General features: G+C 40.9%; 1 protein-coding gene and 1 long non-coding RNA gene across 3 annotated transcripts in view; one reads left to right on the top strand and one right to left on the bottom strand.

Moving 5' to 3' along the window:
- smap1 (small ArfGAP 1) overlaps nucleotides 1-25,014 on the bottom strand; it is a 95,377-nt gene that overhangs the window by 49,590 nt on the left and 20,773 nt on the right. Inside the window, exons 2-6 of one of the 2 annotated variants that reach the window (XM_017722788.2) lie at nucleotides 20,642-20,775; nucleotides 16,496-16,581; nucleotides 12,542-12,617; nucleotides 4,585-4,656; nucleotides 795-875 (exon numbers count right to left, since the gene is read on the bottom strand). In XM_017722788.2, coding sequence (XP_017578277.1) covers nucleotides 795-875; nucleotides 4,585-4,656; nucleotides 12,542-12,617; nucleotides 16,496-16,581; nucleotides 20,642-20,775 — 449 coding nt within the window. The remainder of the gene's footprint in view (nucleotides 1-794; nucleotides 876-4,584; nucleotides 4,657-12,541; nucleotides 12,618-16,495; nucleotides 16,582-20,641; nucleotides 20,776-25,014) is intronic. The other variant, XM_017722796.2, reaches the window with a different exon arrangement.
- Nucleotides 17,617-19,103, top strand: LOC119263508. Its single transcript, XR_005130320.1, has 2 exons — nucleotides 17,617-17,793; nucleotides 18,517-19,103. It is a non-coding gene; the product is annotated as an uncharacterized LOC119263508 (long non-coding RNA).

Here is a 25,014-nt window from a genome sequence, read left to right as displayed (position 1 = left end):
TATAGAAAGAAAAATAAATTAGGAAAGAAACGACTACTTTTATGATTTATACTGTTGGAAAATACATAACTTGTATTCCATCTTTATTCTTTGGTTGTTGGACTAGACAGAGGTCTCCTGTCTGTCAGTCAGCTACCACCACACAGCACTCTGACAGCCAAATCAAATGCATCCCTGCTGGACATTGTGTTGCATATGTGTGTTTGTGAGAGGTGAGAGGTGAGAGTGCGAGGAGCCTGGAGTGAAGAGTCGCAGGTTCACTATTCGAACATTTGGTTGCTTTACCTGAACACACTTCAATAATACAAATGTGTGCAGCTGGGGCTATTTCAGTCCACTGGCAGACAAACCAACAGAATCATTGGAGGACACTATTGTGATGAAGGTACTTCATCACAGCAAAGGCTGCAAAGTTTTCAGCATAACCTTTTCTTTAAGAGCAAACCTATTCCGTGTGCTATGCCCACTCCCTCACAAATGTAAGGTGCTTTGCATTCTCATCTTATTGAAAATCACAGAACTCTAATATAGTGTCAGCCTAACCATGAGAAAATCAGTAAGGAAATACAACACTGGAAGATCCACTAGCGACACATGTACATTTTGTTATAATAAATACCACCGCTGCTCCATGCCATCACAATTCTGAGCAACTGGGAAGCTTGTTATAATGCTCAACAGAATGAAAAGAAAAACAATCAGCTTGACCCATCTTACATTAGCCTGCACTCCTGATGTCATTTAAGCAACAAAGGCATGTGACAGAATCTTAGCAACAATGTATGCTGGATTACCTTGTCAAAAATTGTGGGCTTGTTCCCTTTATCAGTCTCCTTTTCTCTCTTCTTCTCTTCCTTCTTCCTCTCTCTCTCCTTCTGTAAGAATGAGTGAGAAGAAAATAGAGGATGTTAGAGTTAGCTGCTCTTAGGCCTTCATCCTAAATCACACCCACTCATTCTCCCTCTCACACACACACAGGCTTAAAGATAGCAGGTTAAAAATGCTGTAGTTTTCACAGGTGTCTGTAGGGGATAAAAGACTGACTCAGATAAAATCCAAGCTAATCTCAGACTAAATTAAACTTGCCTAAGCTTCAACAGCTTGGGTGTAGGAGTTTTTCACACTTTAAAAGATATTCAGAGTTTCTTCAGACGGTCATTAAACTCTGCTTCTCTAATGGGAGTTGAACAGCCACATAAGCAGGGGTGTCCAGCAGAGGAAGAGCAATTATGACTACCAAAAAGCTTATAAAAGGGCCCAATATCGCTATTGAGCTCCAGACCTCCCCACTGCCTCCCACACTCTCTCACTCACTGTATCAATCGGTGCCAAACGCAAAAAGCCAAGAGTTAAAAGAGAGTAAGTGACCAGGTCAGGTGTGAAAGTGAGCACTGGCAGGCTGTTTTTCTGAAAAGAAAAGGGATGCTGTGATTATGAGAAAGAGAGGGAAGGGAGCAGGAATCGGACACAGTGGGAGAGGAGGGTATATGCCGCTTGGAGCTTTTTACCAGCACATTGATTACTCCATTTCCCCTCTGCATGCTGACAGAGCTGCGTTATTGATTTCATCGCAGACCAGCACACAAGTCCCAACCTTTCTTTTTCACAAATGCGGTCAGACACAGCTATGCTGGGTAATGACCCTACCACTTCTGATCTCTGCATTTAGGCATGTGTATTACCTCCCACTGACCTGCTCAACCTATCTTCCATAGATTCATTCTCGATCCATTCAGTCTCTCTCGAGCTGCAGCAGCATCACTTTCTGGTCAGAGCAGTGAGTGGCTGTGGCAGAGACTTTATTTAGCAGAAGATTTTCAGTCAGTGAAATTTTAATGGATGGGTCTATGAAGATTTTAGACAAGGTCTGGTCTTGCCTGCCTCAAAACAGTATTTTCTAGAGAGGGAAAACTCTAAAAACACTCAACAATGACTCACTCTGTCCTTCTGCATGTCGATAAAGAGGGAATATGGGGATCTAATTTTTTTCTTTTCTTTCTTTTTTTTTTTTAACAATAATAGATGGCAGACTTGTCAAACTCTATTTTTTTATCTGACTGCCAGAGGTATTGTGAAGTGCAGTGGATAGTCTTCATACATCTGTAGGTCAGGATCTTGCATCAACAAAGCCAAGCAGTAAATACTGCCGACATCAAATATCCTCTTCTCAGAGGAATGAAAGCCAACGTCTTGGACTGCTCTCATGCAGCCCAGTGATACTGTCAGAGCTTGGTGAAAGCACTAATTTGGGCTGTTTCCTCTGGTAAATAAACATTGGTCTGGTAAAGACCAATATTTTTGACCAAAGCAGATTCCCTACAACGAAAACCAGAGATGGCACAATATCACTTTTATTTACCAATACCAACATTTAAACCTTAAGTATCAACTGGATCTGACATTTTTATAACCTTTAAAATTAATTATAATAAAAGACAATGAAGCACTCAACCTAAGGTAGCTGTCTAAAAGTACCATATACAAATATTAAACACTCTACTACCCTATAGCAAGCCAACATGTTTTTCCCAAAAAAAGGCTTTGCAAATTACATTATTTAAACATTTTTTTTTTACATTAGGCTACATGTGGCTCCTGTTATTATCACAAGGCCTACTTAAATCGTGCTAAAAAGAAATTCTGTGATATGACTGATTTGTCTATTATTTTTTTCAGTATCAGATTGATGCCAATAGATAGTACTGGACTGTTGCCATCTCTAACCAAAACCTAGAAAAACTAATCTGGTTTGGATAAACTAACACTGATGTTGAGTAAACTGATTCTACAAGGCTAATTATGAGTGGCTAGCTCCTTAGTAAATGCTGCAGGGCTGTGGCACTCTTGCCATAGATGTACCTACAGCAGCTAGCTACACCTAACAGAACTAAGATTGGCTTCTCATGCCATGCTTAACTCAACATTAACTGTGCAGGTGCAATGGGGAGTCTGATTCAGTTTATTATTTCTATGAACACAGCATCTGGTTCACTGACTTCACATTTTATACAAAGGGTTTGAGGGGTGACTTTAGAAATAAGTAATAATAATACTTCAGAGAAATACTGTGTTGGCTACAATTTAAGCCTCCTGCTAAAGTCTAATTGCTAATACCTACCACACAACTCCATTCACTCTGACAATCAGCAAAAAACAGATAATCGATATAAGACTTTTCATTTAAATATAAAAATCCATTATATGCATTGAGCTGTTTCGTTCTTGCTTCATGTTGCACAGATGCTGCCTCAGCCCTGCCCTCAGCTATTCCTGTTGGAGTGGCTATCTAGCGCACTATTAAAGTGGCCTCTACATCTTCCTCTAACCACCGTGATTAGTGTATTTTTCTAGCAGGCTCAAGTGAGCCCTGAGCTGCCAGTCGCTAATGATTACATTCAGAGGAAGTTCAATGGTGCCTGTGAGTTCTTTTTCTTATGCTTGCAGCTCATGTGCTGCTACCTGGGGCTACCTCCGTTTCAGTATAGGTGAGTCCCTTTCCTCATGATTTTGTTGGAATTCATCATCCACTGTGCTTCATGTCACCTCTGGCAGCCAGCAGGAACAAAACAGAATTCTAGTTGTTTATGTACTTGTACTTATGAGTTCCATATCACTGTCAGGGCTGTCAAACAAACAGAATTGGTGAGGACATCCTAGATTCCTGGAGGTCATCTTCCATGTAAGCAGGGTATTTGTATTCTTAGCAGTGGCATATTGCAGGAGTCATTGCAGGACTTTTTTTACTAGAAGATCTCTTGACTACAGACAGGCAAGGAATAGCTACCAATGATTTATTTTTTTTAAAACAGCCTCTGGTGGTCATTTGGAACTGACAGGACTGGGGCTGAGTATCATTAAAGAGGTTTCAAAATACTGTTCAAAGTAACTTGCCCTCAATACTATTTTTGTATTTGAATTAATGTACTACATATACACAAAAATTTAAGTCACCAAACATACATATACACAGTGATTTCTCTACATTCACAAAAAAGAAATTACTCATTTTGTACAAATCCTAAATTCTTTTTTTTTGCAGTCCTTCTTTTAGTTTAAGCTCTTTTGTACCTTATCGCACCTCCAATATGTCCAGTTACGTAATTACATCCAGCTGTTTAAGATTCTGAAGACCGCAGCAGAGATGTTCAGAGATGCTGCTATTTGTATTTTTACATATTTTTTCTTTGAAAGATTGCAGATTTTTATAATATGCTTATAGCATGTAACTTGAATGGAAAATCACCAGTCTAGATGTGTGGAACAAGCATGCTTACTGAATCATTGATTAGACTGAAATCATTTGGTGAATACCATAAAAGTATTTATTTATTTTCGATTCCAGCCCTAACAGGACCACAGCTACATAAACTTAACATAATAAAATATCTACATATATCAGAAACGCAGACACAACAAATCATAAAATGAGGACAGCACACAGAACGCACACGACACTGCACACAACACACACACACACACACACACACACACACACAACACTCCACACAACACTCCACACAACACTCCACACAACACTCCACACAACACTCCACACAACACTCCACACAACACTCTGCACAGTACCTCCAGTTTGTTTTTCTCAGCTGCTTGTGAAGAGGGAGAGGATGCCAAGGGCAAAGCAGCATCAGAAGACTTCTGCAGAGAGCCAAGAAAGAGACAGAGCGAGACAAAGAGAGAGGAGGTGGCAGGGGCACAGAGGGCAAAGAAACGTGTGGGAGATGTGGAGAAGTGGAGAAGGAGATGTAACAGAGAGAAAGAAGAAGAAAGAAAAAGATGAAGAGATAGAGCAGGAAGCAAAAGTAGTAGAACCGAAATTAGATTTAATGTGTAGCAGGGAAGAAGCTTTCACCTCACAAAACTTCTAATTTCTCAACCTGTACAAACAAGCACACTCCAAACTACCAAAATATCTACTACAGCAATTAAAAAAAAATGAACCTTTCACATCTAAAGAAATCGAATGTGTTTTTAGCCAACACATGACTAAAGAACAAAGAAAGCCGCTGTTTTTCTTTATAAAGAGCCTCTGCTCTTACAGCAGAAGAACAAAAAGGGGCAAAATTCAGTTTGATGTTACTGCAGAAACTATTACACAAATCATGAGCTTAGAATGTTAAGGTTCTCCCTCTATTTAGTACAGTTTTAAGATATTGAGGATCAACTATTTCCTTTTGAGAATAGCAAATAACTTTCATATCTTAAGGTTATTATCCTAAGATACTTTTGACTGCTGAACAGTAAAATCCTCCCATATTTGGAAAAAGACTCAACAGAACACAGAAACACACAGTTTTCACAACTATAAAAGGTTCTGCCTGCAAATAAACTCACATTGGAGTGAATTAGAATTGTCAGGTTCCATCTTTAAATAAACCCAATCTAGAATGGAAAATTCGCCAGACTGCTTCAGATACAAACTCTTATTAAAAATACAGAAACCACAGGTTACAAAAAACTAAAAAAAAATACAGCACAGCAACAATAGTCAGCATTTAATGATTAACTACACATACCCAATTGATACTTCCACAAGAACCTTATAATTCTAAGCAGACAAAAATGTTGTCTGGTATAGACACAGTCTGAAAAACAAATATTTCTAAATAGTTGGATATGAAAAACCTTAAAAAGATACATTTACAGCATTCTTTAGTTGCATACTTCAAAGCCAGAATTGACCTAACATTAACCAACAGAACTATGTCAGCTTGACCTCGCTGAGGTCATCATAATAATGGTGATTAACTGTCTTTTAGCTCATTTTATGCTAAATAAATTGTGCAATCATTTTTGGCATCTTTATTTTTAAGAAAGTAGGAGCTGCTATGGACACTGATCAACTTGCACCCATCTCTCCTTCTTTCTTTTTCTCTTTCACTGGAAAGAATGACTGTGTCTTTCATTCTAGGGTGGCTGTTTGTTTGGGGTGTCTTCCTGCAGTGTTCTAGGGCCAGATAGATGGCTTGCGCCTTTCACAGAGCCCTACAAAGGGCCTTTCTCCAGGGTGCGAGGGAACAGAGGAGCAGGGGAAGGACTGGGGCAAAATTGGAGGAGAGCCAAGCATCTCCCTACACCTCCATACGGTCACCCAGGTGACAGAGCAGTTCCACAGCAAAGGGATTTGAAAAGAGCAGAGGAGCGAAAGCAGACGAGAGTCCAGGAAGACGAAAAATCAGGAGAGAATAGCCAGAAAGATAGCCAGTCAGAGTAAAACAGATACAGTGAAAAGACACTGGGAGAAAATGGTAGAGACAAAGAAAGCCAAGACAGGGGGAGGGAGCAGAGAAAAGGGAGGAGAATGGAGAGAAGAAAGAGCTCTGCAGGGAAAGGGAAGGACAGAAAGAAAGACGACCCTTTCTGCTTTGTCTCAATAGCGAAGTGCCGCTGTCAGCAGCATGGGTCCACAGAGACGGAGTAAAACAAGCAGGTCCATTATGGCCCAGGTTAGTTTGGAGCTTTGAGCCATTACTTGCTGATGGATCCCTTTCATAATCCTCCTATATTGGGTTAGCATCAGTGCTACACTATGCAGCCATGCAGGAACAGATTCATTAAAGAGCCAATAACCAATATTCTGCAAGACCCCTGGCTTTCCCCAACTCTACACCTTTAATAAGCCCTGCGTCCAGGGAAATAAGCAGGAAATGGCAGACTCGAAAAGATAGAGGCTGCCAGTCAATATGCAGAGACAGCTATCATCAGAGAGTGTGGAGGGGGAAGCATATCTCCATCTCCATCTTAATGTAAACCGCAAAAGCAGAAAAAGGCATCAGGTAATTGGGCTCGCATCTTCTGAGAAGAACCAAGCATGGACCAGAGGGGGTCTGCATTAGGGGGAGTAACAGAGAGTGTACAAATCAACACCTAATAATGCAGCACAGTCAATGCACTGCAAGACTGAATAAGTGACTGTGTATGTGTGTGAGTGTGGTATCTAAATATTCTAAATATTCTAGAAGTCCAATACTTCTAGCAGTTGATCTTTTCTCACTACTGGGAACGTGCAATATTAAATAAAAAATTTCCAAGCACTCTCAACAAGTGCAGCAATGTGAACTATTGTAGACTATCAAATAGTTTGAACAAATTCAAATGACAGATCAAAGGCTCTCAGATAGAGTGATATATTTTATTGTTGTGATAAATTTTGGTATCATGGTAAACTTTTCTGAGCATATCGGGGATAGCGTCTGTACTTCTCTGACTAACTGCATGCATACATAGAGAGCACGATTGGTCTTGTTTAATTGGATTAAGAATAGTGTGGTGAGTTAAACACTCAATAAAAATAAATATATTCATACATTTTTGACCGTAGTTTTTAAATGTGGCACAACTGATGGAATTTTTAAACTTAAAATATTGCAATACACACACACAAACACACAATCAAATATTTCTGTGCAGTTTTTTTCTCTGGTTATGAGAATCACTATCAATTTAACACCAACTGAATAAAACTTGAAAAGCAGTAGAAAAATGCTTTGAGAACATAAAAAAAAAAAAAAAAACTAAACAAAACAAACAAAAACAAGGAAGTGAGGACTGACTTAATATCCTGGGATATTTCTTTTTCCAAGGCTCTGCTTTGCTGCATGCTACACACACAATCATTGAAAAGTCAGCAAATCAGCAGGGAGCAAACATGACATCACTGTAGTGACTTATGATAAGGCTTTTAATATAAGACACCATTTAGACAACATTTATTCCCTACTGCACAGCACACACAACTCTATTCACACTGATGTGCTGGTTGGAGAGAGGTTGAATGAAGGTGAGAGCGAGAGAGAGCGAGAGAAAGACAATGGAAGAGTAACGCAGTAGCACCTGGCAGCGCTGCATGGCTGCTCTCTATCTCGTGCAGACGCAGGCGTGCACCACACCAGGCTTTGCTTTTGTTATTCCAGTCCAAAGGACAGAGGCTTCCTCTCACGAGGCTCCATTTCATGCTTGGTGTTCAGGCCCTAATCACATCAGCACTGTGACATGATGGCGAGAGCCTGTGGAGAGCCTTTGGGGCAAACCGTGCCAACAGCTAACAAACCAACCCATTTTGGGCAGTGAGTACACAATCAGAATTGGTCAAGACTTGCATCAGTCAAGACTGGAATCAGACCAGTTTTGCTCCAATTATGTAATTGTCAAATGTATTATTTTTATTTTGGCCAAACTGCACTGCAGTTTTGATATAAATAACATAAATCATGTGAAACAGTTAAGTGCAGTAGTGCTGTATTTGATTGTTACTACTACATATGTACCAAAATTTCATAGGATAATAATGTGTAAAGTAAAATCAGAAATGTATTTCTAAAGACTTTATACATGTTAGAAAATAACTGCTGAAAGTATGTGAAAAGACTGTAAACTACACAGTACTGAATTGTGGAGTTATACTGTTAAACTGTTTATCATTGTTAAACTGTTTATCAAAAAAAGCTTTTTAGGTGGGCCTGAAATCATGGCCTGATGTTGCACAAGAGCAATTTTTAGCATGAAACCCCATGAAGTGTTTTTTGTTTTTAAGAGGAAAAAGGAAATCTACGTAAATGTGTACAGAGTATAATAGTAAAAAGCATCATTATTAGTGCTTAATGGAGTAATAATTTCTATATATTATTAATATCTAGGTACTATGCATATATGAAATTACTACTGAAATCAAATACTGAAATAAAAAAGAATGAATAAATTAAAAATAAAAATGAAAAAAGGGGATTAATGAACCTCTCATTTTGAGTACTCTAAAAAGTCTGGTTTTAAACTTTGAATATTTCTAAAGACAAAGTGTTCCAGGAATATACAGCCCAGACTGAACTCATATGAGTCTGACTGGACTCAAAGATCCAACACCGTTCCCACCTCCATGGCTTGGCCACTAGTTGTTTAGTTGTTACTTTATTTTAAATTAATGAATTATTCAACTAACATTTTATTTATTTATTTATTTATTGTTGTTGTATTTGTTGGAGGAGAGGTTAATTATCAAGTCAATAAATAACAGATCAATGACAAGTAATGAATATCTTTGAGACCTGTGAACAAGATCATAATGAAAATCTGTAATAAAAAGATTCAAAATATTACTTGATTGTTCCAAACATTTGAACAATGTTTCAAATGAGAGACCACACACAGCTGCTTAGCATGAATTATCACCCGTTTCTGACAGATGCAGCTCCTTCACAACTCACGCTCTGTTCTATCCAGTTCTCCCACTCTCACACCTCCCCCATCCACAACAGTGTAAAATGCCTTAAACTGATAACGAGTTGTTTTAAATAATTGATTTGCATATAAAAGGCGCTGGCAGCGTAGGCGGACAAGGCAGACCTGGAATCACAGCCTGACTGCAGGCAGCACTTCAGTCCCAAAGAGGAACACACACAAACACATATAGAAACACAATCACTTCCATTCTCTGTTCAGCTCCTTTACTCCTTAACACTTAAGGGCAGCCAATGTTTGTTCTGCCACCTTGTGTAGCTAAGCCAAGTGAATCAGTTTCAAGGGCGCTTGACTGAGTAAAATGACAACACATCTGCTAATAAGCATCCATTATGTGCTAAAAGAAGTAAAATCACCAAAGGGATAAAACACTTTGAAAACAATGTCAACATTCTTACGTTGTGATAGAACAACCATGAAGTGCTTTAAAAATACGTATATCTATGGAAATTTTGACTCAGGCATAAAGATTAAATGAGGACACGTTCAAACAAATTTGGCAAAAATGAATAACACAGCCATTAGCTCCCTGTAAATTACAACCTTTTACTGTAAATTTACAGACTGCACCTAGGCTTTGTACTTAAACTGTAATTTTTCATGTGTTTGAAAAGTTTGAAAAAAGTTTCATGTCTGTTTTTTCATATTTTACAAGCTTTGAATACTGATAGGTGTTTCCAACTGTGTGCTTACATAATCAAGCACTCTCTCAATATTTCCCTTAATAATATTTACACTCCATAAGCAACCTTACTTTAAATATGTCTATTCATTATAATATACAGTGGGTTGCAAAAGTATTCAGCCCCCTTGAACTTTTCAACCTTTTGCCACATTTCAGGCTTCAAACATAAAGATATGAAATTGACATTTTTTGTGAAGAGTCAACAACAAGTGGGACACAATCGTGAAGTGGAACGAAATTTGTTGGATATTTTAAACTTTTTTTAGAAATAAAAAACTGAAAAGTGGGGCGTGCAATATTATTCAGCCCCCTTGCTTTAATACTTTGTAGCGCCACCTTTTGCTGTGATTACAGCTGCAAGTGGCTTGGGGTACGTCTCTGTCAGTCTTGCACATCGAGAGACTGAAATTTTTGCCCATTCTTCCTTGCAAAACAGCTCGAGCTCAGTGAAGTTGGATGGAGAGCGTTTGTGAACAGCAGTTTTCAGCTCTTTCCACAGATTCTCGATTGGATTCAGGTCTGGACTTTGACTTGGCCATTCTAACACCTGGATACGTTTATTTGTGAACCATTCCATTGTAGATGTTGCCTTATGTTTTGGATCATTGTCTTGTTGGAAGATAAATCTCCGTCCCAGTCTCAGGTCTTTTGCAGACTCCAACAGGTTTTCTTCCAGAATGGTCCTGTATTTGGCTCCATCCATCTTCCCATCAATATTAACCATCTTCCCTGTCCCTGCTGAAGAAAAGCAGGCCCAAACCATGATGCTGCCACCACCATGTTTGACAGTGGGGATGGTGTGTTCAGGGTGATGAGCTGTATTGCTTTTACGCCAAACATAAGTTCGATTTTGGTTTCATCTGACCAGAGCACCTTCTTCCACATGTTTGGTGTGTCTCCCAGGTGGCTTGTGGCAAACATTAAATGAGACTTTTTATGGATATCTTTGAGAAATGGCTTTTTCTTGCCACTCTTCCATAAAGCCCAGATTTGTGCAGTGTACCACTGATCGTTGTCCTATGGACAAAGTCTCCCACCTCAGCTGTAGATCTCTGCAGTTCATCCAGAGTGATCATGGGCCTCTTGGCTGCATCTATGATCAGTCTTCTCCTTGTTTGAGCTGAAAGTTTAGAGGGACGGCCGGGTCTTGGTAGATTTGCAGTGGTCTGATGCTCCTTCCATTTCAATATGATCGCTTGCACAGTGCTCCTTGAGATGTTTAAAGCTTGGGAAATCTTTTTCTATCCAAATCCGGCTTTAAACCTCTCCACAACAGTATCTCGGACCTGCCTGGTGTGTTCCTTGGTCTTCATGATGCTCTCTGCGCTTTAAACAGAACTCTGAGACTATCACAGAGCAGGTGCATTTATACGGAGACTTGATTACACACAGGTGGATTCTATTTATCATCATCAGTCATTTAGGTCAACATTGGATCATTCAGAGATCCTCACTGAACTTCTGGAGTGAGTTTGCTGCACTGAAAGTAAAGGGGCCGAATAATATTGCACGCCCCACTTTTCAGTTTTTTATTTCTAAAAAAAGTTTAAAATATCCAATAAATTTCGTTCCACTTCACAATTGTGTCCCACTTGTTGTTGATTCTTCACAAAAAATTACAATTTCATATCTTTATGTTTGAAGCCTGAAATGTGGCAAAAGGTTGAAAAGTTCAAGGGGGCTGAATACTTTTGCAACCCACTGTATATATATAGAGTCTATTTTTAATTGACATATTTGATAAAAATTCTATTTTGTAAAATACTGTTTTACGTAATTACATGTTCCATTTTATGACTGATGTCTCAAAAATGCTGTAACTGACACCTAATATTATTTATTTATTTATTGACTGACTTATTTACTGTCTGTTTGCCTTCCTGAAGACAGAACAAATCTAAATATCAAAAAAATTTTAAGAGAAATACTTACATTTCCTTATAATATCCAATGCATAAAATGGGGGAGACATTACAGGTATTATATTAGAAATACTCAAATGAACAAATATCTAACGGAGCCCATCTCTGTCTGGATGTTCAGCTAGTTTCTTTAATAAATTCTGCGAGTACAAGCCAGGCCCCTTGGTATAAACCCTGTCCAGCTTCCTGACTGTCACCTCAGTGACCTTACATGCAGCTCAACGAGAGCAACAGCTGCAGCCCTCCAGATGTATGATGTGTGGTTGTGGGCTCAATGAACTGCAAACAGGGCACACAATAGCTACTTCTGTTTTCACTTTTATCAGACATCTCACTGACACCCTGTCTGAGAGTGGCCATTCAACCAGCAACATTAAGCGAATGGTAAATGGGAACCAGGTCCAGCTGAGAGAGATGAATAGGCCCTACATCATCAAATCTTACAATTCCTTTCCATAAAGCTTCAATTGACATGTCAGAACAGAAAATAAGAAATGCACTACATCACCAGAAACCCAAAATCACAAAACACATGCATACAACGTCATGAGGGCCTAAAGGAACTCTGCATTAATTATGCATTAAAATGTACGTATTTTTGCCAGCTTTAAACACTTCACTTACAAAGAAATGTCTGCAGCTTTTAAAACATCTAATCCATAAATGAATGACTAGTACTTACAACAGAGTCATTAACTGCATTTTTGTCATAGTACTTCTTCTTCTCGTACTTGTCCCTGATGAAGAACTCCACAGCTCTGAGAAGTTGTTAAGGAAGAGGACTTTGGAGAAAACTCACCTGAAACGCACTCAGGCACACACACACACACACACACACACACACACACACACACACACACACACACACACACACACACACACACACCAAGTGTACATAAAAGTTTCATCATTATTTTGAGTTGAAGACTATGACAGAAAGCCAGACTGCTGAAGTATATTTTCAGAGACATGGCTGTCCTGCTGACACAGTCAGTTATCACACCATCATCCAACCACAGCTCACTTGCTGACTCACTCTCCAAACAACTGCAATAAAAAGTTAGCACTCAGTTCAAAGCCCCCCATGTTCCTAAGTTGATCAAAAACTCAGTTTGAAATCCCACTTTGGTTTTTGGATAGTATTCTTGCTGTGGCTAGCAAGCTTTAATTGGCACCTTGCACTTGTTAGTGTGTAAACCCCTGCAGGTCTGGCCTGTCCTCTCTGTGAGGCTTTGTTCTTTATTCTCATCATCAGCTGCACCAAAGCCCAGAATTTTATCCTTGCACTATACCTGCTACTGGCCCTAAACAGAGAGGAGAAAGAAGGAGGGAGGGGAAAAAAAAGAGGTGGGGGGAGAGGTAAAGTTAGGAAAGAAAGAATGGCCAAAAATAATTGCTGATAGTGAGAGATACTTTGAGAGAAATAGGGTTACAGAGAGAAAGATGAAAGCAGTATACAGGCACAGATGACTCCAGCTCTCTGATCTCTCCATCATCCTCCTACACCAGCGCATGAGCCACACAGAGCTTGTGCACACAGACAGATCATACAAACAAACACACATCAGTCAGGCAGGTTACCCAAACGCGTGCGCACACACACACACACAAAACTAAGGCATTGTTGGATTCGCACATTCAACAATCTTTCATCAGAGCACAGCTGCACATCTGACTGTAGATGGCAAATAAGTGGACGTCTCATGCTTCTGTTAAAAAAAATTCACATGAAACATTTTTGCAAAACAGAAAAAATAAATAATTCCATATAGTATGTTTTCATAAGCATACATTCCATATCATACAAGTCTGCTTTTTTTTAAAACAATAAGCATGGTACAGTGTGCTGAAATTTTTGGAGACATGGGCAGGAGTAGCCCTGCCAGTGTCTCCCCGTTTATGTCTTTTGGGAGATTAAACAGAAACCCCAACTCTAATAAAAAAGGGCATGTTCAGTTCTGATGGTGGGGATAACCACAGCCGCCAGAGTCATATTAAGACACTGGAAATCACCCACATGTCCAACACTCCAAGAGTGGAAAATCTTAATGAGTGAGACCACATCATATGAGGTTATGTTAGCCAGAATTAGGGGCAAAGGGCCTGTGGAATATTTGGGAACGAGCACATGGACAATCACAAAATCAATAATGTTAGGCAAGTTGCAATTTCTCTGATTTTCACAAACTGCTGCTTGCCTTGTGCCAAAATGGCCATTCATTACAAAAAGTACTCAGTCATAGATCTTCTTTCTTTTGTGTGTGTGGGCATGCGTGTGTGAGAGTGTTTGTTGCTGAGAAGTCTTCAATCCAAGCACCAGTGTGGTGAAGAGGGGTGTGTGGGAACAGGTGAATGGATGAAAGTGGAAAGACATTGGGCAGAAGTGGGGGGCATACAACAGGGCACTCTAATACACTAAACATTCCTGAGAAAGACAGACAGAAAATTATTGCTTTGTTCTGCAGAGAGGAAGGAAGAAAAAAAAACCCTCTATACTACAAGCGAGAGAGAGACAGAGAGTAAGAGAAAGCATATATGAGAGAGAGAGAGAGAGAGAGAGAGAGAGAGAGAGAGAGAGAGAGAGAGAGAGAGAGAGAGAGAGAGAGAAGAAAGAAAGACAGATAGACTGTTTCAGCGGTGTTCATTAGAGCCTTCTGCGTTCTTCAGCAAGCACACCTTTATTTATGCTGCAATTTAAATGAAGAGTCAAAGGCCAAGAATTGCATGAAAAAAAGACAGCACTGCATGAAGAATGAGAGGACAAGTGAGAGAAAACAGCAAGACATGAATTTAAAGAACACTATGAAAGAAAGAAAGTGGGTAGAGGAGAGAGCAAACAAAGCAGAGGGAAAAAACAGTGAGATATGAATGAGAGAATAGCAGAGTTAGAACCAAAGAGAAAAGGCTGGAGAGTGTGCCAAATTAGAGTCACATTGACAAGCACAGTGAGCAAATTCATTTTAGCTGCTGAAAGATTGCTTTTCACCAAATTTCTTCTCTTTGCTCTTCCTCGCAAATGCTCACATTAACGTGGCCAATTCTTCCATTAGTGGGATCATTAAAAGCACAAGATGGGGAGCATAGGCACAGAGCGTGACACGGGGAGAGGGAGGGGGAGAGGGAGAGGAAGAAGGAGAGAGAATGCTGATATGCATTTCCTTCTGGAAAAACTACACCTCTGATAAACCAAATTCCATCAAAGGCCATTTCTTGAGGAAGCTCACCTTCGCTATCCGGATTAATCCATTTTGACAGTTAAGAATATTGTACTGCATCGGTCAGCATACAAATGAAGCCATTTCCACACCTACACCAAATACAAGAGCGCAGATAAGAAGGGTGCTTGCCAGAGGAATTCAATTAGAGTGTGCAAAGTCTCCAAAGAGGAGAATATGGAATTAGCCAGACCACCACACACTGCCAATTAGGCCAGTAGTGCATGACAAGCTGGAGGAGGAGATGTATGGCTTGAGAAAAAACAAAGTGCGGAGGGGCGTTGTTATTCCAGCCATGTTTGTGAGCCATCCCAGTGCACAGCAGGCAGGTGAGTCCTGTTCAAACACTAGCCAAGGTGAGAGGGTCAGCCAGGACAGATGCGAGTCATCCTGAATTAGATGTAAAATCCTGAATAAAGCACTTGTATCTGAGCACTGCACCTAAGTGAGGGGTGTGGAGTCACTAGAGGCACTACAGACTCTAGCTTGCCTAAGGGCACTGAGGCGGTCTCCTTTACATAGTAAAGAAGAAAGACATGAGGGCAGAGGGTGGAATCTCATAAGTAACTCTGCATGACTGCCAGCATGGCTGGAATCAATTCATTCTAATCAACACAGTGAGCTAAATATTTACAGCTACACAGAATCAAACAGAATGTGACAGATGGGAGGAAATCATGATCGAATCGATCTGGCTGTCTCTGCATTGTTCAAGTTTAACAAGCACCTATATTTATTAGTATTATTATACAGAAACAATTTCAAATTAATTCCCTTTTGCACCTTGTCATTGACCTGTCAAGAAAGAATACCAGTAGTGCTCTCCTCCAACTGAATGCAAACTCCCTCTAAACCCCCCTCTACCTTGTGTCAAATGGATAACGCTGTGTAACATATCAAGTAACAGAATACATTTCTGACACCAGTAAAAGTCTGTAAATCTCAAGCCTTCAAGATTTAAATCACTCTGAGATCCCAATCATAATCAAGAGCAATCAGAGTGTCACACTTGTAAAGCAATAATAAACCTCTGAGTAATGCACATCAGTAGCAACACTTAGTCATCACTGTATCAACCTCATAATTTATCTCCCTTCAGAAATCAGCCTAGAGACAGAAAACAGATGAGAGAAAACATAAGCTCCAACACCCAGCAGGGTCATTTCTATGTAAAGAAACTTCTGTCCAGCCAATTCTAATTCCTAAGCCCATCTCTGGGTAGCAAGCTTATTAACAGGAACACTTGTTCAGGCAAGGGGTAGCAGGCCCTGCTGGGAGCACTGAATAGGCCCTACACGATTAAATCTTACAACACATCTCAACTAGCCTTTATACAACATACCAGGATATAAAAGAATGCAGCACAAGCAACCCAGAACACAACCACACACATACACAAAGACACCTGCAATAAAGGATACTGGTCAGTCTGTGGCCGTCTGAAGTTGTCTGGGAGATGGGCTTCATACAGCTGTCGGGCCTTGGTGTTGCCCATGCTCTGCACACTCTGAAGAGACAGAGAAGAGAGATGAGAGGAGAGATGGAAACAACATTGACAGCTAAAAGGGGCTCATGCTAACCCACACAAGACACATGCACTTACACAGTCAGTTCTGTCAGAAACAAATTACCATAAGTTTTAATCGAAGGACGAGCGAGGGGAAAAAAAAAAAAAAAAACTCAAGTAATTACCCATTAAGAATTAATCACCCATTAAAGCGTCAGTTAGCATTCAGACAGAAGATGCCCTCTTTATTCTTCTCAGTACTACAAAAGGAGACTAAATTTATCCACAAGCTGCTTTTAGCACTACCATTAGAACAACCACAGCAAGAGCCTCTGAATAGAAATCATTATTCACTTTTGGGTAAAGCTGTACCTTCAAATCTTGTGTCATGACACTCAGGCAGGTAAACAAAATGCTTCAGGTTTATTTTGTTTAATTTCATATTACAGTCATATGCAAAAGTTTACGCACCCCTGTCAAGTTACATGTTCATTTTCTAAGTGAAAATGAACACATCTTCTATAGAGAACACACTTCTAAACATTTGAATGCATAGTTACTGTTTAGTTGGTAAAAGATATGCCGCACTTTTTTCCAGCATGAGGTTAAGCTCAGTTTTTAAAAAAAAAAGCAAAAAAAAAAAAACAGCAATAGTATACTAAAAGGTCCAGTAAAATCATTGAAAGGGTTAATTTCCTTTGGCCTGTCTCTTCCCCGGTGACTAACATGTATTAATAAAATCAGACACTGCTGAGGGTGCAAGGGTGTCTGCCCTTTGAGCATACTTACAGGCTGTTAATAACTATTGTTCCTCTTTTATTCTGCAAACCACTTGCACTTTTGACTTACTGGATTTTGATGTTGAACTGAGCACATCCAGGGATGGAGAAAAACAACTCCATGTATGGACCAGCAGGTTACGACATATGTTAGAATGTGGTCGGGCCCTTCCTGGCTGCCTGCGTGCATGTGGGACGGGCTCTCTGTGTTTATAAAGAGGGGACTTCCCCTTCTTCTGTGTGCTTTATGAATAAAACTCTCATCTCTCTACGAGAGTGTTGTTCATTATTGCATCAAGAGCTCTCTCTGTCTTGGGACTTAGTAGGATTGCCGAGCAGGTTTATCGCTTCATTCTCTGGTTTCTGAGGGAGAGCACTGTTCTAGGAGACCCTTCCTAACAGTCTTGGTGACCCGACGTGATATCCTCACCTGGTAAGTCCGTTTCCTTCCTTCGGACCTCTGCCTGGTTGACGATATTGCGCTCCTTTTTGGCTCAGCTAACCTACCCAGCCCCTGTCTGGTGGGCGGGAGTATGAGATGAAGCAGGATTTTTGCCCCTGTAACGAGGGTACAAACCTAGGCGCCTAGTGGTTTTATGCTCACAATCCCTCTGACTCCCAAGATTTGTGTTGTTTGTATTTGTATTGTGTTTGTTGATATGGGTACGTCGTTTCCCAAACCAGAGCCGGATGAGAAACCTGCTGATTGGATGAGGCGATGTAATCTGGCCTACTATGTTGACCCGTTTCTCTCTAACCTAGCAGGATGGACTGAGAGTAATCCTCAGATTCCGCCATAGCCTAGGAATGGAACTTTTGATGCAGAGTATTTGAGTTCTGCTCATAGAATGATTTATGAAGGTATTGGGGATCCGCAATGGGACCTCCCCTACATAAAAGAGGGCGGGGTTTGTGCCATGGTAGGCGATTCTTGCTGTACATATATTCCTGCTAACGATGAGGACCATGGTTCTATCGCCACGGCCCTTGACCGTATGTCACAGGTTTCTACCCAGTTACGGTTGGACGAGCATGGCGGGTGGGGATGGGGCCCTTTTGGTTCCCTTTTTGGTTCCCTCACGCCCTATCTCGCCATGATAGCTCCTATTGTACGTGTGCTGTTGCTACTGTTGTGTATGGGACCGTGTCTTTTCAGGTGCCTCATGGATCGAGTGTACGCTCTGGCCTCCTCACTCATCCCCCACCGGTCCGACTACGTCTTTATGGCACAGACCGTGCTACAGCCCGTCTACGCGTCATTGGAACCATCTTATGATGATGCTGTTTCTGTGTAGGAGCCTTTTTCTCTGTTCTCTCTGATGTGCGTATTGCTTATAACCCGTCTTCAACGAGTTATAAAAGAGGGGAATGAAAGGGTTAACTTTCCTTTGGCCTGTCTCTTCCCCGGTGACTAACATGTATTAATAAAATCAGACACTGCTGAGGGTGCAAGGGTGTCTGCCCTTTGAGCATACTTACAGGCTGTTAATAACTATTGTTCCTCTTTCATTCTGCAAACCACTTGCACTTTTGACTTACTGGATTTTGATGTTGAACTGAGCACATCCAGGGATGGAGAAAAACAACTCCATGTATGGACCAGCAGGTTACGACATATGTTAGAATGTGGTCGGGCCCTTCCTGGCTGCCTGCGTGCACGTGGGACGGGCTCTCTGTGTTTATAAAGAGGGGACTGCCCCTTCTTCTGTGTGCTTTATGAATAAAACTCTCATCTCTCTACGAGAGTGTTATTCATTATTGCATCGAGAGCTCTCTCTGTCTTGGGACTTAGTAGGATTGCCGAGCAGGTTTATCGCTTCATTCTCTGGTTTCTGAGGGAGAGCACTGTTCTAGGAGACCCTTCCTAACAATCATACTTATATTTAATACTCATATTTGCTTATGTCCACTGCAGAGCATAAATTTTCACATGGAGTTAGATACTGGTTTAAACCAGCCATTCACTCCTGTTGCTTCTCAAAAGCTGGAAAGCAAGATTATTCATTGGTAAAAAAGGCCAGCAATGTTGTAGACTGATCTAAACATACATTTTGAATGCTCATTTTTTATGCAAATTCTAAGCCAGCATTCAAAACAAAAAAATGTCAGAGCAATGTTTGAACCACTCACTTACAGTGTTTCAATAATGACATGCTAATGCTTTCAGTTTAAAATACTTCGTTGTGTTCTTTGAAAGACATTTGTGATGACTTGACATGGAAATTGAGATTTTGTGTGTTTTGACCTATATTTTAGAAAGTCTTGTTTTCTGCTGACTCCATATTAAAATAAGAAGACTCTCACTGGCTGAGACAAACACATTCAGGGGCGCTGTTGTCACTGCTCTGCTGTGTATAGTAAAACGGCTACAGTGGATGACAGCATTACAGTATGTACAGTGCCACGTAGCAGAGCAGTGCTTTGCAGCACATTTAAACACGTATTTGTAAATGTTTACACTCTACACGTTTAATGAAATGAAACTTTTAACATTTATCACGCTTGGAATCAGTTTACTAGCTCTTCACAAACCCACTGTTTTGAGCTGAACGATATGAGGTGAGAAAAAAAAAAAGACTAAGCTAGTAACATTGGCAGGAGGTAATAGATCATTAGCAGTTAGTTTATCTAAAGGACTGCTTTTCTTGGTGTACATTTCAAGCTACGTGTGATCTAATATGGCTATCTGTGGATTTTAATTTAATGCAGTAATGGCAAAATGCTGAGTGGGGCACTGAGAAACTGAACAGTGCTTGCTGTCAGTCGCAGGGTGCTGCCATCTGTTGGCGCATAGTGTCGGCACACATGCACAAATTTTTTGACGCTGCATGACTCTGTAATATATGACCGAACCTGAGTCACACAGAGAAAATGAGGAGACTGCCATGGAGAGCCAACCACAGACCAGGATGCAGCAGGGTGTCTCCGAATGCTAAGGGTTTACATACAATGTTTTGTTTTGAGAGTGTGTTTTTTTGACAGCACCCATCTTGGTGACAGCAAATACACAGATATTTAGCAGTAACCGTCCTTTAGGAACCCTAAGCAACATCTAAGTAACGTGTGCTTATCTTGGACTCCTCTTACAGTTATGGTTTTGTATCACTAGTCTCATTAAAGTCCGAAAACTGATTCAGCATTCACCCAGAGGGCATATTATGTTACCAGTTAAACTGAAATACAGAAACTAATGAGGTGTTTACTTGCCTGTACAATCTACAGCTTCAAAACATGACTCGCCAGAAACATTTACTTAAAAAAAAAAAAAAAAAAAAAACTACCTGAATTTGCTCCGGGGTCCATTGGTCCAGGTTCACTGATTTGACGCGGGATATGTGCACTCCTAAGTTCCGGTGAATTCCAGCACACCTGATACAGATGAAGACGCCAAGGTTCCAGGAGGCCCATCGAGGTCCTACAGAAAGAGAAAGGTTACTTTTTATATTGCAGTTCTGTTAGTATCCATATCTGACCTTTTCATCCACTGTTAAAGTACATATATCAACTTTCCTTCCACCACTTCATGTGAATTGTCAGGTCTAATGACAAGAACATTTAACAGACAGTCATTGCACATGACAATGCAACATTTAACATCAGAATCAGTTGTTCATTTCTGCATAAAGCTACTGCATATTGTCATCTAGATTTCTCACATCCTCAATGAACCAACAAGGCAGTGAGCTTTAACCAAATGCTCATGAATGAAGATGTTACTAAAAGCATGTCTAATAAGTTTTAGAACTTGAGCTTCATACAAATGAAAGAAAAGCACAGATTGAACACTTTTTAAAAAAAATAAAGAACTTTACTCAAAAAGTTAAATGTTTTAGTGCTGCATCTACTTGTGACAGTAAGAGTTCCAGTGTATCAAGATATTCATTTCATAATGGATACAAAGCCCAAGCCTGTGCAGTATCATCTGCAGATATACTGTGCATAACCAGTGACTAGACAGTCACTGCTAACTCTGGTGGAAACTGAGCTTGAGTAACTTTTGATTTGGTTTAAAGACTACAGAAAGAGAATGAGCAAGAGGTCGATACCATCACTGGGCTGAGAGCATAAGAGGGGGGGGGGGAGGGGGGGTTTACAGGACAAGGAAGTGCTCCTGACAGCTCTCAGCCGGTCGGTTGACGTTGGCAGGAGCGCCAAGGCTGACGGGCTATAAATCACAGGGCTTGCTGGGAAATGGATTTCTGCGGCTCACCCGCCCTCTCTGGCTTTATCTACACCCGTCAGCCATTTTTGGACACATTCAATTCAGAAAGCTCCCACTCTCTCGCACAAAAGCTGTATCCATCGCGCTTGTGTGTGCAATGTTGTGTGTGTGTGTGTGTGTGTGTGTGTGTGTGTGTGTGTGACTGTGGGGTGTCCATATTCTTCCTTTCGGGGGCTTGGCACTGACTTTCATGCCCACCAGACAACAGGAGAGAAGGAAGAAAGATACCCATGACCCTGGCACTGGCACCCACTCTGCTTCCTCACGCACGCATACACACACACACACACACACACACAACGACCCATTAGCATAACAAACAGTGCAGTGAGGGTTCTTCATTTTTTTAAGCTCATAACTCATGCGTGGCACTGCATGATTACTCAGGATATTAATGGCTATCTCTCTGCTGTTCTCCACCCAGTGAACAAAAGAGGAGGACATGGAGCGAACAGGCCGATAAGGCTCCTGATGCCGAGTAAACTCCAGCAGAGACACAGTAATGAGAAAACGGTTCTGCAAGTCTCTTATCTCTCCCCCTACCCTAACTATTATCCAGTCAGCTGTATGCGTTCTCACCACCACCCACCCACATTTATTAGCCCTATAAAAGACTGGGAGATTGTGTCTCATCCCAGCACAGCAGGGGCTGCGGAACTCACCCATCATTAAAGTATTTTCATTAGTCACAGGGAGCAGTCTGGTACAGGGAGAGTACATGACCCATCAGGAACTGCTGGGATACCAGCCAGCAGATGCCACCACACTGTTCTGGGCTACTTTGCGCTAGGCATGCAATGATTAGTTGACAAGGTGAATTGTGAGAAAATTTTACTAATTATACTGTCATCACAAATTACATAATAGGTTTCTTGGTGGGTAATGAGCACACTGACCAAATGTTTTATTAAAAAGAGCTCAAGTTCTAATTCTGACAACGCTGGAAATGCTAGGGGGGACGGTGTAACTGACCATAAAACTAAACTATCATGATGCTAATCATGTAGTCATGAAGACTTCATCATGTGGTCTTCATGTATAGCAATACTAAATATATGACATACTGTCCACTACTATTGGGAAAAATGGGCACACACACTAATGCTCTACATTGTCATTCTAACAGATCACATTACACTTCAGTCCTTTGCATCCGAAAAGAAATGAGAGCTTGTCACACAGACAGTGGCAGAAGAGAGCAAATGAATAGAAAGCACACTGTTGAGATTAGCTGATTAAAAACATGTTTACATCCAGGTTAAAAAACTGACTATTATTTCATGCAAACCATAGCAAGACACTATTAGTCCCACAAGTAAACAAAACTGAACTTTAAAACATGCTGGGTGATGGGTACAAGAAGCTTGTTATCACAACTTAGACTGTTCTAAATGGCTGTGGCTGCGCTGGCACACTAAGTGATGCACGTAGATATCATGCCGCCTATGTTACTGTGTAAGTTTTAGGACCTCTTCACACCACAGCATTAGGTTTCCAGCATCAGTAAAAATGTCTTCGGGTCTGACTATAATAATGTCCCAGCTCTCGTACATCAGGTGAAACAGGCCTTGTCAAACAGAGAAAAGAATTCACAGCAGGGTACTTTTTTTGCCGCACAATTATCTGAATAAGTAGACCCTTTTACAGCACAGGCCTAGTTGATAAGTTAATCGATTTCAGAACTTATTGTTGGATGCACCACTACTATTCAGAAAACCAGGCTGCCTGACTGCTTTCCTTGTGTAGGGGCCTGTGTGAAAGCAGATCCTGCACTACTGTCTGTAAGACATGGCAGTTTGGATCCCCAAACATTCAAGTTTTCAAGTTTCATCCCCTTGTGTCTGCCTGCCTTTCTATCTCTCTTTGCTCCTGTTTTTTTTTTTCCCCAGAAATGCTGGGCTGGGTGGGCTGTGAGTAGCGTAGTGGAGGAGAGCGGGGGCTCAAAGCCAAGACGAGCCTAACCAAGCCTGTCCTATTTCTGCTTGCCTCTCTGCATGGCTGCGTGGACGAAAGACAGCCTCTGGTGTCAGGCAAGGAGACTGGCGCTTGCAGACAAGACGAGCACATTCTCTGTCTCTTCTATTCTCTCTCGCTCCCCCTGCACAGCTGGCTGCAGCAGATGCAGAGATGCAGGTCAATGCTGCAGTCGCACTACACTAGCAAGAACTGGTTAACTACCCAGCAATTAATTACACATAAACACTGAGTACTGACACTGCATCTCTGGAGCCTGGGCTAGGACAAAACAGAATGAGAGAGGGGAAGAGAGAGAGAGAGACAATGAAAGTGAAGAAAGGGAGTTGTGTGAAATCAATTCTGAATAGCTGCGGCTTGATATCTTTAAGCCTTAAAAAACAAGGCTGTAGCCAGCAGCTGGAGAGGGAGATAACATTATGACATTTGGGACAGTGTGCAATACCTGGAATATACTGGCTGTCCGGGAGCTGGGTGGCACCACTTTTAAAAACTCAATTAAACAGCAGCCTAAATAAATTATTCAGTGTCTTTAAATTCAGCCTGACAGGACTAGCCTGGGCCTGAGGCTGTGTGAATATGTGCAGGGGTGTGTGTGTGTGTGTGTGTGTGTGTGTGTGTGTGTGTGTGTGTGTGTGTGTGTGTGTGTGTTTTTTTTTTTTTTTTTTTTTACATGTTTAATGTTGCACTGTCTCTCCAAAACACAGTATTCCAAAAGAGAATGGAGTACCACACTCAACAATGAAATAAGCAAGAGGTTATAAATGCTTAAATTATATTTTTATTTAATGGCAGACATGTTTTAGCTAATGTCATCTTCAACAGCATTCAAAATTAGTGGATACAGGTTTAGCATAAAATACCCAGTGTCACAAGACTCTCACATGATCATCAAAACTATCATCAACATGCACCAAAGTAAACAACTCAGAACAACAGATACAATCTATACAATCTAGACACACAGACACACATCTTCTAAGCTGCTTCTCCTTCTGAGTCGCAGGTGGTGCTGCAGCCAATCCAAGCTGTCATCGGGCAGAAGTTCAGGATAGATACATCTACATGCCTAACTGCATGTCTTTGGACTGTGGGAGGAAACTGGAGTACCCGGAGGAAACCCACGCAATGACCAATACCAGTGCTGCCAGGCAGGTGCTGCACTGCCTTAGCTGTGCAGTCGCTGCAGAGTTTCAAACTTTTTTAAAATGCATTGTTTCTCGACCCAAGACACAAACAAATGATATGTGAGAATGTCAGCAGCGGTGGTAATGTTGACAAGAGTCCTACGTCTGAACTGAGCCAAACAAACTGAAGTGGTCGCCAAGAATCCACAAAATGACTATGTGCATGTGTAAACCCCTTCACATGAATGCCCTAAACTGGTAGAAAGCAACAAATATCAAATACATATATATGTATCTAAAATGACCAGAGAACATACAGATGTATGTTGTG

Source organism: Pygocentrus nattereri, chromosome 5 (assembly GCF_015220715.1).
Source record: "Pygocentrus nattereri isolate fPygNat1 chromosome 5, fPygNat1.pri, whole genome shotgun sequence".
NCBI lineage: Eukaryota > Metazoa > Chordata > Actinopteri > Characiformes > Serrasalmidae > Pygocentrus > Pygocentrus nattereri.
The sequence above is the reverse complement of the archived record's forward strand: the minus strand, read 5'-3'. Positions and strand labels throughout refer to the sequence as shown.